The sequence below is a fragment of the Pseudorca crassidens genome, chromosome 16 (assembly GCF_039906515.1).
Source record: "Pseudorca crassidens isolate mPseCra1 chromosome 16, mPseCra1.hap1, whole genome shotgun sequence".
Classification (NCBI taxonomy): Eukaryota; Metazoa; Chordata; class Mammalia; order Artiodactyla; family Delphinidae; genus Pseudorca; species Pseudorca crassidens.
The window spans coordinates 74,920,862-74,936,476 of record NC_090311.1 but is presented as its reverse complement, the minus strand read 5'-3'; the positions used below and the strand labels follow the sequence as shown (position 1 = coordinate 74,936,476).

The window sequence follows — 15,615 nt, the reverse complement described above, 5'->3', positions numbered from 1 at the left end:
TCCTGACCAGGGGTCAAACTCGGACCCCCTGCATTGGGAGTGCGGGGTTTTAACCACTGTACCACCAGGGAAGTCCCCAAAATACTTTAAATTATAGCAACTTAAGGCCCAGTGTAATAGAGTCTCTTAACACCTACAACTAAAAGGTCCTCTAATGTCCTAACTTGCACATTTCCCTCCCCATTCTACTCCCACAGATAAGGTCCTGTAATCAAACAATCCTCCTGTTTTACCAAGGCAACCAGGTGTACCTGTGGTTCTTGCTTTTCCCTGAGTAGCAAGTTTCACTTCCCTACCAGCCCGCAAGATTACTCAGAAAAGCCAGTCCCATCCTCTCACAGGAACCAGGGGTCGCTGCACCCTCTTGATAGTACAGAGCCATTTCCCACAACCCCTAGTTGTTCCCTCTGTTCCCAAGTGCACTACCTGTGTGACCTTGGATGGCATATGGTGCCCTCTTGCCTGGCCTGTGAATATGCATAACTAGTAAACTTATGTAGATCTCACCTGTCCAGTGTGAGATGTCATGTGTTCAGCTATTCCATTACCCCAGGGCAGGAATCCCGCCACCAACAGAGTGACTAGAAGGCAGTTAATACAGTTGGCATCATGAGCAGGATTATCCATCCAAGACAGGTCACCTAGTCAGTGTTAGCTCATTGCTCTTGGCTAACCGGTTCTGTGATGTGGCAGAGGCCACTTGGGATAGAACCACCAATCGCTGGTAGGCTTGCACTTTGGCCTGCTCTGCTCTGTGTTCTTTTTTTGGAGTGTCGCTCTCCCTTCCCACTCTGAGAGGCTGTTTTCGCTAAGAGAGAATTATTAATTGGCTATGCCCCTGTGTGGCTTGCCATTGGGTTCAGTCTGTTTGGCAGGTGGTCTCTAAGCTACCTATGAGGCCGGCTGCTGGACTTTGATACTCTCCCTTGTAACCACCCAGAAGGTCCATGCCATGGGTGATTGGATAGAGACAAAAACTGAAAGCCAAGACTTTACATGGCTCGAAATCCAAAATAACCGAGGAAATTTGCACAGAGAAAACAGAGAGAAAGAAACCTGCGTGGCAGAAAAAAAGACCACAGCCATGGCAGACAGAGGATGTTCAATCAATCAACCTCTGGGTTATGGGCCCAGCATGCTTTTGCTGCACCACCTGCTACCTATTTCTATGTTGTAAAAAAAGAAAAAAAGAAAAAAAATTCTGTGCTCATAGTTAGAGGGGAAAACTCCCATCCTGTGGCACAGCAAAGAGGTTAATTCAAATGCAACTTAAGCCTGGGATCCTTAAGCCATATGCAGAAACCATTGCCATGGAGCAGGCCCCTAACCCTGACGATCCTGATCGGATGCTCTCTGGAGACAGAAATTTGTAAGTTTGATTAGAGTAAAAAGAACCCCTCCTCCTCAGAAGTATATCCAGTAACCACAAAAAGAAAAGAAATGGAAAGAAAGAATGAAGGGAGGGAGGCAGACTTAGACACAGGGAGAGGAAACAACAAAATAACTGATACAAAAGTCCACAGTCTTTTGTTTTTGTTTTTTTTTTAATTGAGGTATAGTTGCTGTACAATATTATGTAAGTTAGGTCCACAGTTTGACCCAATTGGAAATCCAGAATTTGCTAATATAATTTATACAACAAAAGATAAAAGGGTGCTGATTGGCTTTTATACCTTCCAAATTAACTTTAGTGTTAACTCTAGTATCTGCTGAAATGTACCATTGGCAAACTTTCATGGCCTTAATACAGGGTTCAAGTTATAGTTATACCTGAGCATCCCACTAAATGTAATCACGTTACCCCTAAAATCTTAGAGGAGTTATTGAACATAAAATAGTGCTATAGACTCAATTGTGTATTGCTCCAAAATTCTTAAGGTTGAAATCTAATCGCCAGTGTGATGGTATTTGGAGGTTGGGCTTTTGAGGGTGATTGGGTTATGAGGACAGAGCCCTCATGAATGGGGTTAGTGCCCTTACAATAGGAACTCCAGAGAATTCCCTTGCTGCTTCTGTCATATGAGGACTTAGGAAAAGACAGCCATCTGTGAACCAGGAAGTGGGTCCTCACCAGACATCTGGCACGTTGATCTTGGACTTCTCAGCCTCTAGAACTGTGAGAAATAAATTTTTGTTGTTTATAAGGCACCCAGTCCATTGTATTTTATTATAGCAGCCCAAACAGACTGAGTCATTGAGAAGAAATAGACAGTATTTCTGTTGGTTAAGGTGAAACATCCTAAGATTCATGGTATCCATTGATTTAATTTTAACATAATCCCATAGAAGGCATGGATGCTCTGATCCAGTGAATAATAAAATTATATTTTTGGCACTTACAAATTGACAAAATGGGACCCCGTGTACCGTATACCCCAACTGAAACCATTATAAAGACCTATCTAGAGAAGTGGTTATCACCTCTGCTTCTCTGTTTAATGGTCCAGTTTAGCTTATTCTTAGTCTGGAAATAATGATGGTGCTTCACAAGGGGTTATCACAACCTTAATGCTATGGCCCATCTGTTAAGGACCCAGTACCCAATTTATTAAAATTATTGCTTCCATCCAAATAGCAAGTAGTAAATATTTTCTTATTCCAGGTTTGGCTAATATATTCTGTTCAGTGCTCTTTTCAACAGCCTCTCAGCCACAGTTTGCCTTCACCTCTGAAGGGACATCAGACACCTTTACCAGGCTACCCGTGGGATACCTCAGCAACTCTGCCATTGCATAGTCTTCGTGGGCAATACCTTAACTGCATCCAGTTTTCTCCAGGAGCACAGGTATGACATTACATTGATGACATCCTCCTCTGAGGAAATTCGTTTCACAAATCCACTTGGGACATACAAATACCCACAAAAGAACTCACAAAAAGAGGCATAAGTTATTTCACCACACATAACACAAAGATCTACCCCCTCAGTTAAGTTCCTGAAAATTATTTGTAAACCAAGGGCCGCTCCATCCCTGACACCGTCAAGAAACAGCTATTGACTGTTTTTTTTGTTTTTTTTTTCATTGTGTGTTCTTAACACACACAGTGTTAATACAGATATGTCCTTTAGTCCTTTTGGGGTTCTGTAGGCAACATATTTCCCCACTTAAATTTTTTTTTTAATCTCACTGATGCTGTTACTTTCAAATTGGCCCAACTTGTATAGGGCCTCCTCCAAAAGCAGGCTCAAGAACCAGTCCAAATTGAAATCAGCAGGTGCTCCCATTCATGCCCTCAGAGACTCTTTCACTGTGGGGGCTTTAGCAGCCTCCTGGAAGCCAAACCAAGGCTGCAAGGAATACCGTGCTGGTGGATGAGGCATTCTGTAAACCTCTTGATGTTGGTTTTGACAGATGCATTGCAGGCAGGGAAGGCAAATCCATGTACTCCAGATCTTTTGATGGTAGGTACAAAATACTATCTGTTTTGTGATGGGAATGATCTAATGCAGTCACCCTGATAACAAGTAGCTAAACTGATCCATCCACGGAATGGTGCCAAGTTGGTTGGTAATTGGTGGTCTCTACTGCTGGCAGATTAGGCACTTAACAGGGACTTTAGCCAGATCGGCCTTGACGAGAGTGAGTCCGTTTTGCTGAGCCCATGCATAATCTCTTTCACTCCCGCTGCGGCCACTTCATTCATGAGCCCACTGGGCAGTGCCAGAAGAGGCTGGGAAAAGGGCCTGACTGACAGAAGGGGATGGGCATCCACAGAATGTGTCCTTAATTATTCAGTCCTCCAGTGAGGTTACTCTTTGGTGAGCATTCACATGGTACACAAATACCTTCACTCTGCCCATTTGGAAAGGTCTGGGCATGCACCTCTTCCCAAGAACTTTTCAAAGATTTTCCAGGGTACCCCTTCTTAGTCCTTGACCATTTAGCTAAACCATTAGCCACTGTACATAAATACGTGTAGACCCATAACTTTGGCCATCTCTGCTTCCAGGTAAAATAAACCAGGTGCACTGCTCAAATTTCTTCCCCTTTGGATGATTTCCTTTTACCACTGACTTTCAGGGCCATCTCAGAGTGGGGCTGCATACTGTGCAGAATCATCTAACCCAAGCCTGAGGTTTTTTCTTTCTCAGTCATCTGGTCATAGGGAACTCCTCATGAGGCCATAGCTGTGGATTTAGGGGTGGGGGGCATGGGGTTAACAGATATACTGAAAGCATTTGTAGGCATTGAGGATCTCGGCTCCATTGAACTCTGTTCTTATTTTCCTGTCCCAGTTTTCAGGGTTCTGTTCCCTACCAGTCAATGCCCTAACTTGTAATGAGGCTGTGTAAGGTTGGAAATTCAGTTTACATAGTAATGAAGCTACCCAACAGATTTGTCACTGGGTTTCCTTTCATAAATCTCAGCCCTGCAGCTTTAGGGGATGAGGTGCTTTCAAGGTTATCATTGAAGCTTTAAGGTCCCTGTGTGGATCTTGAGCTGGGAATTTAAATCCCCGAGCTTCTCATCTTCTTTCCCCAAAGTTCTCCAGCACATTTAGAAGTAACAGCCAGTTCCATTATACTCCTTGTGTTCACTAAAATATCTAGGGGAGAAAATACTTGATTTCCCAGAGCCTTGCTTTCTATAGGCACTTGATTACAGGTATCTAAAGGTAATAATTTGTGTATCTGTATTGCCACTGCATGTCATGGACTATCAGTGACCCTTTACAACTGAAACAGGATCTTTAATAGCTTTAAATCTGACTCTAGTCAGATAACAGCATCTAATTAAGAAAAACCAGACCCAGTTCAGAAAAGCCAGACCTAATTTGGTACAAATTTATGATTCAGGAAGGATTTAATTAGAGACATAGAACCATAAGAAGAGTGTGTATGTCTAAAGGGATTTATTACAGGGCTTTGGCTTTCTACAGCTGTGGGAACTGGTTAAGCAGTCTCTATAAGGTTGTTGTCTTCATGTCTGATGAAGGCGCTTGAAGTCCACAAGGCAGACAATAAGGAAAGGAAGGTGGATGTAATGCGGAAGAGAGCAAAAACAAACGAGAACTCACAACCATGAGTGGCGCCGACGAGGATGGGTTAAAACTGGAGTCAGTTCTCATTGCCTCTGACCTTGATGGTGTGGTGTCCTACAGAAGCTTGGCCCCTTAGTCACTGAGGTGGTATGTGCATCAGAGGAGCTGAAGGATCCATGTGGAACACAGTCCTAGAGGTGTCTCATGCCAATGAGGTGGTCAGTAGATCAGCAATAGCACGTGTGAGATACAAAATGGCTGCTACATCACTTATGCCCTCCAAGTCTTGCACAAGAATCTCTTTCATGGTCCACCCCATGGGAAACATATAGGAAAAGGAATTTTGGGAAATGTAATTCAGTCTCGCCTAGGTAACACATTACAGAGCAACCACATTGGCCTATGAAGGAACTGTGAAATCAGTTCAATGAATCAGAGCTAACATTTTTAAAGAAATAAAACATAATATCAGAATTCATTATAGATATAGGTAAATACTGTTTTATGAAAAATATTTAAGGTCAGTTATATGTTATCCTGGACTGAAGTGGTTTTCCCCCAGATCCATTCTAATGTGACTGTTTTGGAGGTAGAGCCCTTAAAGAGAGAAAGTTAAATGAGGTCATAAGGGTGGGGCCCTAATCCAACATGACTGGAGTCCTTATAAAAAGAGGAGGAGACCCAAGGATGATCATTGCACAAAGAAAAGGCCATGCAAGGACACAGCGAGAAGGCAGCCATTTGCAAGCCAAGGAGAATACAAATCTACCAACACCTTGACCTTGGGCTTCCAGCTTCCAAAACTGAGCCAAATAAATTTCAGTTAAGTCACCTAGTCTGTGGTGATATTTTGTTATGGCAGCTGAATGTTTGTGTCCCACCACCCCAATTCATATGTTGAAATTTAATCTCCAGTGTGATGGCATTAGAAGGTGGGACAGTTGGGAAGTGATTATGTCTGGAGAGTGGAGCCCTCATGAATGGGAACCCCAGCCTTTCCACCATGTGAGGACACAGTGAGAAATTGCTGTCTGTTAACCAGGAAGACAGTTCTCACCAGAATGCAACCATACTTGTGCATTAATCTTGGACTTCCCAGCCTCCAGAACTGTGCAAAATAAATTTCTGTTGTTTATAAGCTATCCAGTCTGTGGTGTTTTGTTATAGCAGCCTGAATGACTAAGGCAGCAGCCTTAGCAGACTAGTACATGTGTGTACTAAAGATTGAATCAGTCTTCTGGCAGCTTTTTTTAAAAAAACTAAGACAATCTTTCTAGAGCAGTTTCAGGTTCATAGCAAAATTAAGGGGAAGGTACAGAGAGTTCCCATTTCCCACACACGCACAGCCTCCCGTGTTACCAACATCCCGCACCAGAGTGGTGTGTATGTTATAATTGATGAGCTTACATTGACACATTGTAAAAGTCCATCATTTACATTGCAGTTCACTCTTGGTATTGTACATCCTATGGTCTGGACAAATGTATTCATGACATTTATCCATCATTATGGTATACTGAGTATTTTCACTGCCCTAGAATTCCTCTGCACGCTGCCTTTTCGTCCTTCCATCTCCACCCCAACTCCTGATTTTTTTATTGTCTCCATAGTTCTTTGTTTTCTGTAAACTCTTTATCCCACTTTAATACTTTAGTTTTTTGCCAAGGTTTCATTTAGTATACAAAATATTTTACTTAGTCTCTATTATTTTATAGTCCCTCACTAGAATATAAACTCCATCAGAACTGGGAGTTTTATCTATTTTACGCACTACTATGAATCCAGTGCCTAAAACTGGCACATTGTTAATAGTCAATGAGTGAGGGGCTTCCCTGGTGGTCCAGTGGTAAAGAATCTGCCTTCCAGTGCAGGGGACACGGGTTCAATGCCTGGTCGGGGAACGGGGATCCCACATGCCGTGGGGCAACTAAACCTGCGTGCCGCAACTACTGAGCTCGCACGCCTCAACTAGAGAGGGCTGCGTGCCACAAACAGCAGAGCCGACGCGCTCTGGAACTCAACGCACCACAACTACAGAGCCCATGCACCCTGGAGCCTGCTTGCCACAACTAGAGAAAACCTGCGCGTCGGAACGAAGAGCCCACACGCTGAAACCTAAGATCCTGCGTGCCTCAACCAAGATCCCACGTGCCACAACTAAGGCCGTACGCAGCCAAAAATCTTTTAAAAAAATGTTGAATGAATGTTTGTATTGGATCATGAATTTAAATGTATTTCTTACTGTAAATTGAGGTTGAAGATATTTGCAAACTTTGGCAATGTCTTACAGAAGTAAAAGTAGTCTTATCATTACAATTCAGCCATTGCTCTCCTGGGTGATTACTCAACTTATTTGAAAATTTAGATTCACACAGAAGCCTGCATATGAATATTTATAGCAGGTTCATTTCCAAAATTGGAAGTAACCACGATATGCTTCAGTAGGTGAATGGTTAAGCAAACTGTGGTACATCTATACAATGGAATATTATTCATTGATAAGAAGCGAGGTGTTAAGTCACTAAAAATCATAGAGGAATCTTAAATGCATATTGCTTAGTGAAAGAAGTCAGTCTGAAAGGGCTGTACAATGTATGATTCATATTATATGACCTTGGAAGAGGCAAAACTATAGAGATAGTAAAAAGATAAGTATTTGCAAGACCTTTAGGGGGACGTTGGGAGGGTTAAATAGATGAAGCACAGAATATTTTTTCCTGATTGGTGAAGCTGTTTATTATTCTGTGTGATACCATAATGATAGATACATGACATTATGCATTTGTCCAAACCCACAGAAGTTTACAGCACAAATAGGGAGCCTTAATGTAGGCAAATTTAAAAATCATTGAGGAGTTCAAGGAATACCAGGAAGTATTGCAGACTATGACAAGAGAATCTATGTAACAACTTCCCTGAAGGAGGTGGGCAGAAAAGGTGCTAACTAACTTTGGAAATGAGACTGTTAGCCTCAAGACAAAAGAAACTGCACATAAGCACTCTAGGTGATAAACTTGTTTTCCATGGGGTACAGGTTAGCAATTCTGATTTATACTGGAATGGAACAGTTAAGTAAGTGGATGGCAGATGAGGGAGCCAGGTTTATCACTATTGCATTGGAAGGTTACATATCAGTGAGAAGAGGAGGCTAGAATGATCCACGTGGTACTCTGGATTAGAGTTGGAAACATCAGTATGAACTCATGTTTAATTTAATATAGATACATATGGTTATATATGAGAATTATATAAATAGGCTTATGTACACGTTAGTGTACACAAAATATTCCCTTGCTCTGTCATCTGAGAGACTATAAAAACACCAAAACCCTAATAGCAGTATGTACATGCAGTGCCCAGATCTTGGTTCCTAAAACCATATTCCCATAAAAGGAACCAGGGCTTCTTGGAGAAGTTGCTGATTGTAGGACTTGGGCAGGAAATAAATAGAAGAAGCCTGGAGCATCTTATAGTACCAGAATGTAAGGAAGTGCTCAAACAAAAAAATACCACCTTGATGAGGATATGTCAGAGGACCACAGGAGCCAATCATACTGATACAAATTATTAAATAAATGGGGGAGAACAGAGCTCCTATGTAAAATTCCAAATAATTTATGTAGATTGCCACCAAGGAGGAAGAGCATAACTCCCCATTCTTGTGGCTGTGCATGGTTACTTCTAAAGTGTACTGTATGGAAAGAAAGACATAAAAATATAACAACCATGGAGAAACTGGACAAACAAGTGATCAAGGTCAGTATCAGCAGTGGTAGGTCATGTTGATGGTGTGTACCTCTGGTCTGATGTGATGAAAGTGGCATTTTATGTGCTTTTCCTTCCCAAATCCCACAACCACAGTTTAATCTTAAGAAAAATTTCAAATTTCAGCCAAGAGGCATACTGAAAAGTACCCGACCAGTACATCTCAAAACTGTGAAGTTCATACAAAACAAGGAAAGTCTGAGAAACTGTCATAGCCAAGAAATGCTTAAGTTGATATGACAACCAAATGTAATGTGATATTCTGGATGGGGTCCTGGAACAGAAGACGACATTAGATGAAAACCAAGGAAATCTGAGTAAAGTGTGGATGTTAGTTAATAGTAATTGATCAATATTGGTTCCTTAATTGTAACAAATGTGCCATACTGATATAAACTGTTAATCATATTGGGAGCTAGATAGTGTGGGTTATATGAGAACTCGCTGTACTGTCTTTTCTATAAATTAAAATTATTCTAACAAAGTCTATATATAAAAATGTAATGATAAAATTAGGACATCATTATTTTGCCTCGTCCAGTGAATTAATGGCATCATCAGTTGTTACAAAGAGAGACTACTAGTTAATTATATGCCTCATGGTAAAAGAACACACACTGCATATGGTCTTGCTAAAGTGATCACCCTCAGCATGATTAGGCCTGTAAATCCAGCAGCCAGTTTGCATGGAGTACAGAGGACAAAGGAACACTGACTGCACCATGAATGTGTAAGCAGCAAAATCTGGACTGCACCATGTCAGATGCCCCAGGTTTTTCAAAGCCAAATTGAAAAGAACAGAAAGATATAGAAGAAAATCTGTAGAAAAAATTGAAAGCCATAATCAGTTCTTATTTTCTTGCTTTTTTAAATGGGAAAGACTAAACTATAATGCTAGAGATGCACACTTAGAGATAACACATGCTGTAAAGAAACGAAAAAAGAATGACTCTAAAATTCAAGATGATATTACTATGGGGAGAGGTAAATTGGGCAAGGGAAAGATTTTTAGGGTGGCTGGTAAAGTTCTATTTCTTGACCTAGTGGTAATTACTAGGATGTTTGCCTAATAACATTTATTTATGTTGTATATTTGTATGGTTTTCTGTATATGTGTTTTATTTAGTAAAAAAAAGTTTTATTTTGTTTTTTTGCGGTACGCGGGCCTCTCACTGTTGTGGCCTCTCCCGTTGCGGAGCACAGGCTCCGGACGCGCAGGCCCAGCAGCCATGGCTCACAGGCCCAGCCACTCTGCGGCATGTGGGATCTTCCTGGACCGGGGCACGAACCCGTGTCCCCTGCATCGGCAGGCGGACTCTCAACCACTGCGCCACCAGGGAAGCCCTAAAAAAAAGATTTTTAAAAATTGGATATACGGGATGAATTGGAGTTCAGGTGAGGAAGGGAAACCAGGAAGGAGTCTTTTATAGTAGTTTAGATGAGAAGTGATGAATGCCTAGTATGAGGAAATGGTGGTGTGGAAGGGCTCTAAATAAGAGAGAAAGGCAAGAGGCAATGAGTAAGATTGAGTAGACATTTGGGTGTTTGGTGTGAGATAGAGACAGATCAGGGAGTAGGTATCTTATATCGAGAAGACTTGAACTTTTATTCTTTTGAAAAGAGCAGGATGTAATAATAGTTTCCACGTGGAACCAAAGGGCAGAGAGTAGGTGCTGAGCTTTGTTTTATTCATCTTCCTTCCACACTTTCTTCTTATCAGTCTGATGCTTGAGAGCAAAAAAAGTTTTTTCATTTTCTTCAATTCTGCCTCCCTCTATTAACTGCAGCCCTTCAGTGTAACTTCACTGTCTCTGCTATCTATAGAACGGAAGCTGAGGAGTCTGAGGTATCTTCATTCCAAGTGGATTTTATAAGATCACATATATGGAATTACATGAGTGCATGCACATTTATTTAATGGTTTCTTGGCTGTTACTGTTACTTTCAAATAAAGCGACCCTAACTGATATTGACATGTAATTTAATGATAAAGGTATAATTGCCTATAAACGTAGAAGAAAATTAAATGACCGCATCCTCTTTTAAAATAGGCATAATTAAATTAAATATGCATAAACTCCAGAGAGATTGATTGGTTTTAAGGAATTGGCTCACAAGAAGTGAGCTTACCAAAGGCTCCAAACAGCATCCCTATCTGCCACTAACACTTCAAGCATGTATAGAAGGGATATCTTGACATGCTCTACACCACTGAATCCCTAGAAGTTTCACTAAGGTAAAATTCTCCTGAATTTTTTCAGATTTATTTTTCACCTTTTGACATGCAAATATATTTCTGCTGTCTTTCTCTTGTCCTTCTGGGACTTCCATAATGTATTGCATATATTGGTTTTCATCCATGGATTGTTGTTAAATTGGTGTCTCTGGGGAGAGAGAGGGCTGGAATCTTATTTTTGCCATCTTGCCGATTTTCCATTTATTTAGATCTTTAAAAATCTTTCAGTGAACTTTTCATCAGGCAAGCCTTGTACAGGTCTTTCAGTTTTCTTTGTAGAAATGTTACACTCCTTTTGTTAAATTCACTGCTAAGAATTGTTTTCTTTTGATGCTATTGCAAATAAGTTTGTTTTCTTAATTTTGTTTTTGGAATGCTCATTGCTAGTGTATACAAGATCAATTGATATATATATATTGATCTTGTGTCCTGTAACTTTGCTGAACTCATTTATTCTAATATTTTTCATTGGGTTTCTAAGCATTTTCTATATACAAGGTCATGCCATCTGCATATAGCAATAGCATTACCTCTTTATTTCCCATCTGTATGCCTTTTGTTGCATCTTCTTTCCTAATTGCCGTTAAGACCTTCAGTACAATATTAACTAGAAGTGGTGAGAGTGGTGTAAGGGCAAATAGAAATGAAAAGTAAGAGGATTATTATTCTCTGTTAAAAATAATGGAAGAGACATCCCCCCTTTGTTTTTGTAGAGCATTTTCTTTTGTAAACTTGTAAATTTTTTATCCCTTTGAGATGAATATGAAGCTTTTAAAAAGCCTCTTGGCAGTTTTGCACCCCTACAGAGTATCTTTCTCAAGGAGCCTCAGAGCCATCTCTTTGAAATACTTCCAGGGAGATAGCACTCCTTTTTCCCAGTTTCTGGGGGAGGGTGGGAGCCTAACTTCAATGGGTTCCTTGCTCCAAGTTGCAAAACTGCCTCCTGTCATAAAGATATGAGAAGCTTGTTTTTCCTTTTATAAAGACAACAGATGGTCATCCCAATTACCAGATGAATTTTGGGTGAACTATGTGCAATAAATGGTACTGTCAAGTCCTCTTACTTAAGGACTAGTTATTGTTTATCTTGAGAACATGTATGTAATGAGTTGTACCTGCTTGGCTTTATAAAAGGGTGAGATTTCTCTCTGTCTTTGCAGTCTCTTAGCAGATTGCCTGTAATGCACATCACATTCTGGTTTTATGCTTATTCAATGATAAAATTCTTTGTCTTCTACCTTTGTAAGTAGGTTTTCTGTGTTGGGAGAAATTTTTATTTTTAATTATATTTCTCCAACAATTTTGGTAATAAGAATGGGATGAGTCTGGCAGTTCTTGATTTGAGCCAAATCAACTGAAAGTCTGTGGCCTCACAATAGTCAGTAAAAGACCCTAAGTTATTTTAGCTCTATGCTTTTTTGGAATACTGGCTAAACAAACCTCCCTGTTCAAATTCAAGATTTTACTATTGAATGAACATGGGTAATAATGGGCTCTAAACTCTCATCAAGATCACCGTATGGTTGGAAAATACGGGAAGCCAGGAATGTTGCCTGCAGGTCTCTTTTTTTAAAGCAGTTAGTATCTGTCTGTCACATTGGGAATGGGCATACACGTTGAGACTCCAATCCTGCAGTGGGCAGAGGACAATTCTTTTGATTTGCAGAAGTTCTTAGAAGGACTTTATTCCAGTAAGTGAGTTGCTGATATTTATGGGATGAATATAATTCTAACTATCCTAAGAGGAGTTAAAAATTATTTGGATAGCCAGAAGGAAATATCGAAAAAACAGGAGAGAAAAATGTGAGAATTAAATACATTTCCTCTTTCACAGAACCCTACTCCTCCTCACTCTGCTTGTCCCTCCTCCTACTTTCCCTGAATGTCTTTACCCCTCCGTGCCTGAAACTGACTTAGGGGAAGAGTGAGGTGATGATCTTTCAGATGGGTGGTTCCCTTCAGGGTTTTTTTTTTTTTTTTTTGCAGTACGTGGGCCTCCCACTGCTGTGGCCTCTCCTGTTGCGGAGCACAGGCTCCGGACACGCAGGCTCAGCGGCCATGGCTTACGGGCCCAGCTGCTCTGCGGCATGTGGGATCTTCCCGGACCGGGGCACGAACCCGCGTCCCCTGCATCGGCAGGTGGACTCTCAACCACTGCGCCACCAGGGAAGCCCAGGGCACAACTTCTTTAGCTGGTAATAAATTACCTGCTCGGTTTGAGGACACAGAGTTATGTACTTTGTGGCCTAGACTGGGTCCATTTCATGTCTTAGACCAGATGACACCTTAAGTAGTCCCTTATTATCCACACATAGCTAGGAAGGCACATATGATAAAGGGAGAATCATGGAAAGATTAAGAGCTTGGATAAAAGAGTCTGCGTAGTAAGGCAACATATGGAGAGTAGCTGTACTAGTCACTTGGAAAAAGGCAAACAAGGTGTTCAACTGATTAATGTAAACACAGGAAGGGAAACCAAAGTGCCCACATGATTCATATTTTTCTTGTCTCAACATGAAGGAAACCAGCCCATCCTATTTGGGTCACCAGCACAGCTGATGCCATTGAGAAGCCAGCCAGGACTCCTGGGTAATTCAAGTGCCTTTCTCACCAGCTGATGTTACTCATTTAAACGCTTCTTCTCCCCATGCCCCAGAAGACATACACCTCAGTGTGTTTTCAACTTACAGCCCACACATGGGAATGTATACTGATTTATTGCATAGAATTCAGCAACCAGCAGCTGCGTGGAATCCTGTAATTAGCAGATTTTGCTCCTTTGATAGAGCAGTCACGTTAGGGTCTGGAAGATCACTACATAAAGGTGGCCAGGGGAAGCTGACTCTTTGCCACGCCACCCCTCGTAACTGTGGAGTAACTAAGGAAGTTACGAACTCTTTGAGAAGGGTTGCTAACAGCTGTACTCGAAGCCTTTCCACTGAAGTTGAGCTGGGAGATACTGCAACAGTGTACCCAGAAGACATGTGAGTCCCCCACTGATTTCCGTCAGTGGTTTGTTGAGGCTTTCTCAAAATTCCCTGATGTGAACCTGGGGTCAGGTCAAAATATGCTCTAGTTTTAGCAACCTTTGTTTTGACTCTCTAGCCAACTGTCCAAATCCAAATTAAGGAAAAGTGGGAGGATGGCAAGGACAGACTGTTAGTCAAATCTGAGCAGCAGGGACTCACTTTGGGGATAATCTAGAGAAAGTGAAAAAAAGAAAGGCTTCTGTGTTGGCTGCTCAATTAGAACTCCTTGCTAAAGGGAATGCTCCCTACTCCAGTCAGCCTGTGACGGGATCAGCGAGAGGGGACTGTAGAGAGAGACTCCCAGGGACAAGAGAATCAGCAGGACCTAGAACAAAACCTTCAGCCAGGAAATACTTGGCAAATGGCTCAAAATTGGCAGATTGTGAGAATCTCAGAGGTGGGAGCTGGTGAACCACATGTGTCAGTAACTTTCCCTCAGGCTAATCTCTGCCTGCTCTAATAAAGCCTGGTGCTACTTATTCTGCAATTTCCTCAGAAATTTCTCATTTTCCATCTGGCGGCAGATCGATACAGAGGGTTGGTATTTTGCATCAGTCTCCTACTTGTTCCTTTTCCTCCACAATTCCCATGCAGATAGGTCCTCTAACTTGGGAATGCATGTTCTTACTTTCTCCTGATCCTTCTGTAAACCTATTGGGGAGAGACCTGTTGTGCAACTAAAAGGCTATCATATTCTGTACTCTGGATGGAGTAGCTGTGGAGCTCCTTGGGGAAGAGACACCTGATTTGGTCATGATGTGGCCTTTGAAAGAAAAGGGGTATGGCAGGGAGTGGCAGTTTCACACCATGCTGGGCAAGCGCACCAAGTGAAACAAATAAGTGCATCATGCTGGGCCTAGGAAATGATTTTTCTTTCCTTCTACCTATGTGGAGAGGGTTTCTGAATTGGAAGATTTTGTTTTTAACATCTTTGTCTTGTTCCTGATCTTAGGAGGAAAGCGTTCAGTCTTCCATCATCAAATATGACGTTAACTGTGGGTTTTTCAAAAATGGCCTTTATTAGGTTGAGGCAATTCCATTCTATTCCTAGTTTGTTCTGTCTTGTATCATGAAAGGGTGCTGGATTTTGTTGAATGCTTTCCTGCATCTATTGAGATAATCATATATTATTAAATGAGATAACAATATGAGTTTTTTCTGTTAGTATGGTGTATTAATGTAATAGTCATTTTTGATATTCTATAATTGATGGTTTAGCATCTTGAAATCATGGGCCAAGTTAATGGCTAAAGATGTTGGCATACATACCATCCCTGTGTTTCCACAGGTGCATAAAAACCCCACCATCTGTGTTTTGCTTCCTGCCCAATAGGGCACTTCCCCACCTAACATAGTATAGTTAGGTTACTATAGTTTATCACCACCACTGTAGTAAGAAAGGCTTTCGTTCATGATTTCTCTTCATGTCTTCTGTCTCTTGACTGGTGTTTCCCCATGTGGCCCTGCATGGTGTGGTGTCTCCCATCCTCTTGAACATTGTAAGTAATGAAGTCTTCTTTCAAAGACAGTTGTCTCCATGTCTATCATTTTATCATGCCTGATTAAAACAAATCCCAGGTACGTCTTAAAACAATTGGTGCA

General features: G+C 41.3%; 1 protein-coding gene across 3 annotated transcripts in view; it reads left to right on the top strand.

Annotated features, from left to right (window-relative positions):
* The first annotated feature begins 2,736 nt into the window (after window positions 1–2,736).
* The window catches only part of LOC137209357 (zinc finger protein 37A-like), a 69,463-nt gene continuing 56,584 nt past the window's right edge, over window positions 2,737–15,615 (top strand). Inside the window, exons 1-2 of one of the 3 annotated variants that reach the window (XM_067710975.1) lie at window positions 2,737–2,785; window positions 13,505–13,573. In XM_067710975.1, the coding sequence (XP_067567076.1) occupies window positions 13,543–13,573 (31 nt within the window). In that variant the 5' untranslated portion in view covers window positions 2,737–2,785; window positions 13,505–13,542. Of the gene's footprint in view, window positions 2,786–9,968; window positions 13,574–15,615 lie in introns of those variants that run through there. The other 2 variants (XM_067710973.1, XM_067710974.1) reach the window with 2 other exon arrangements.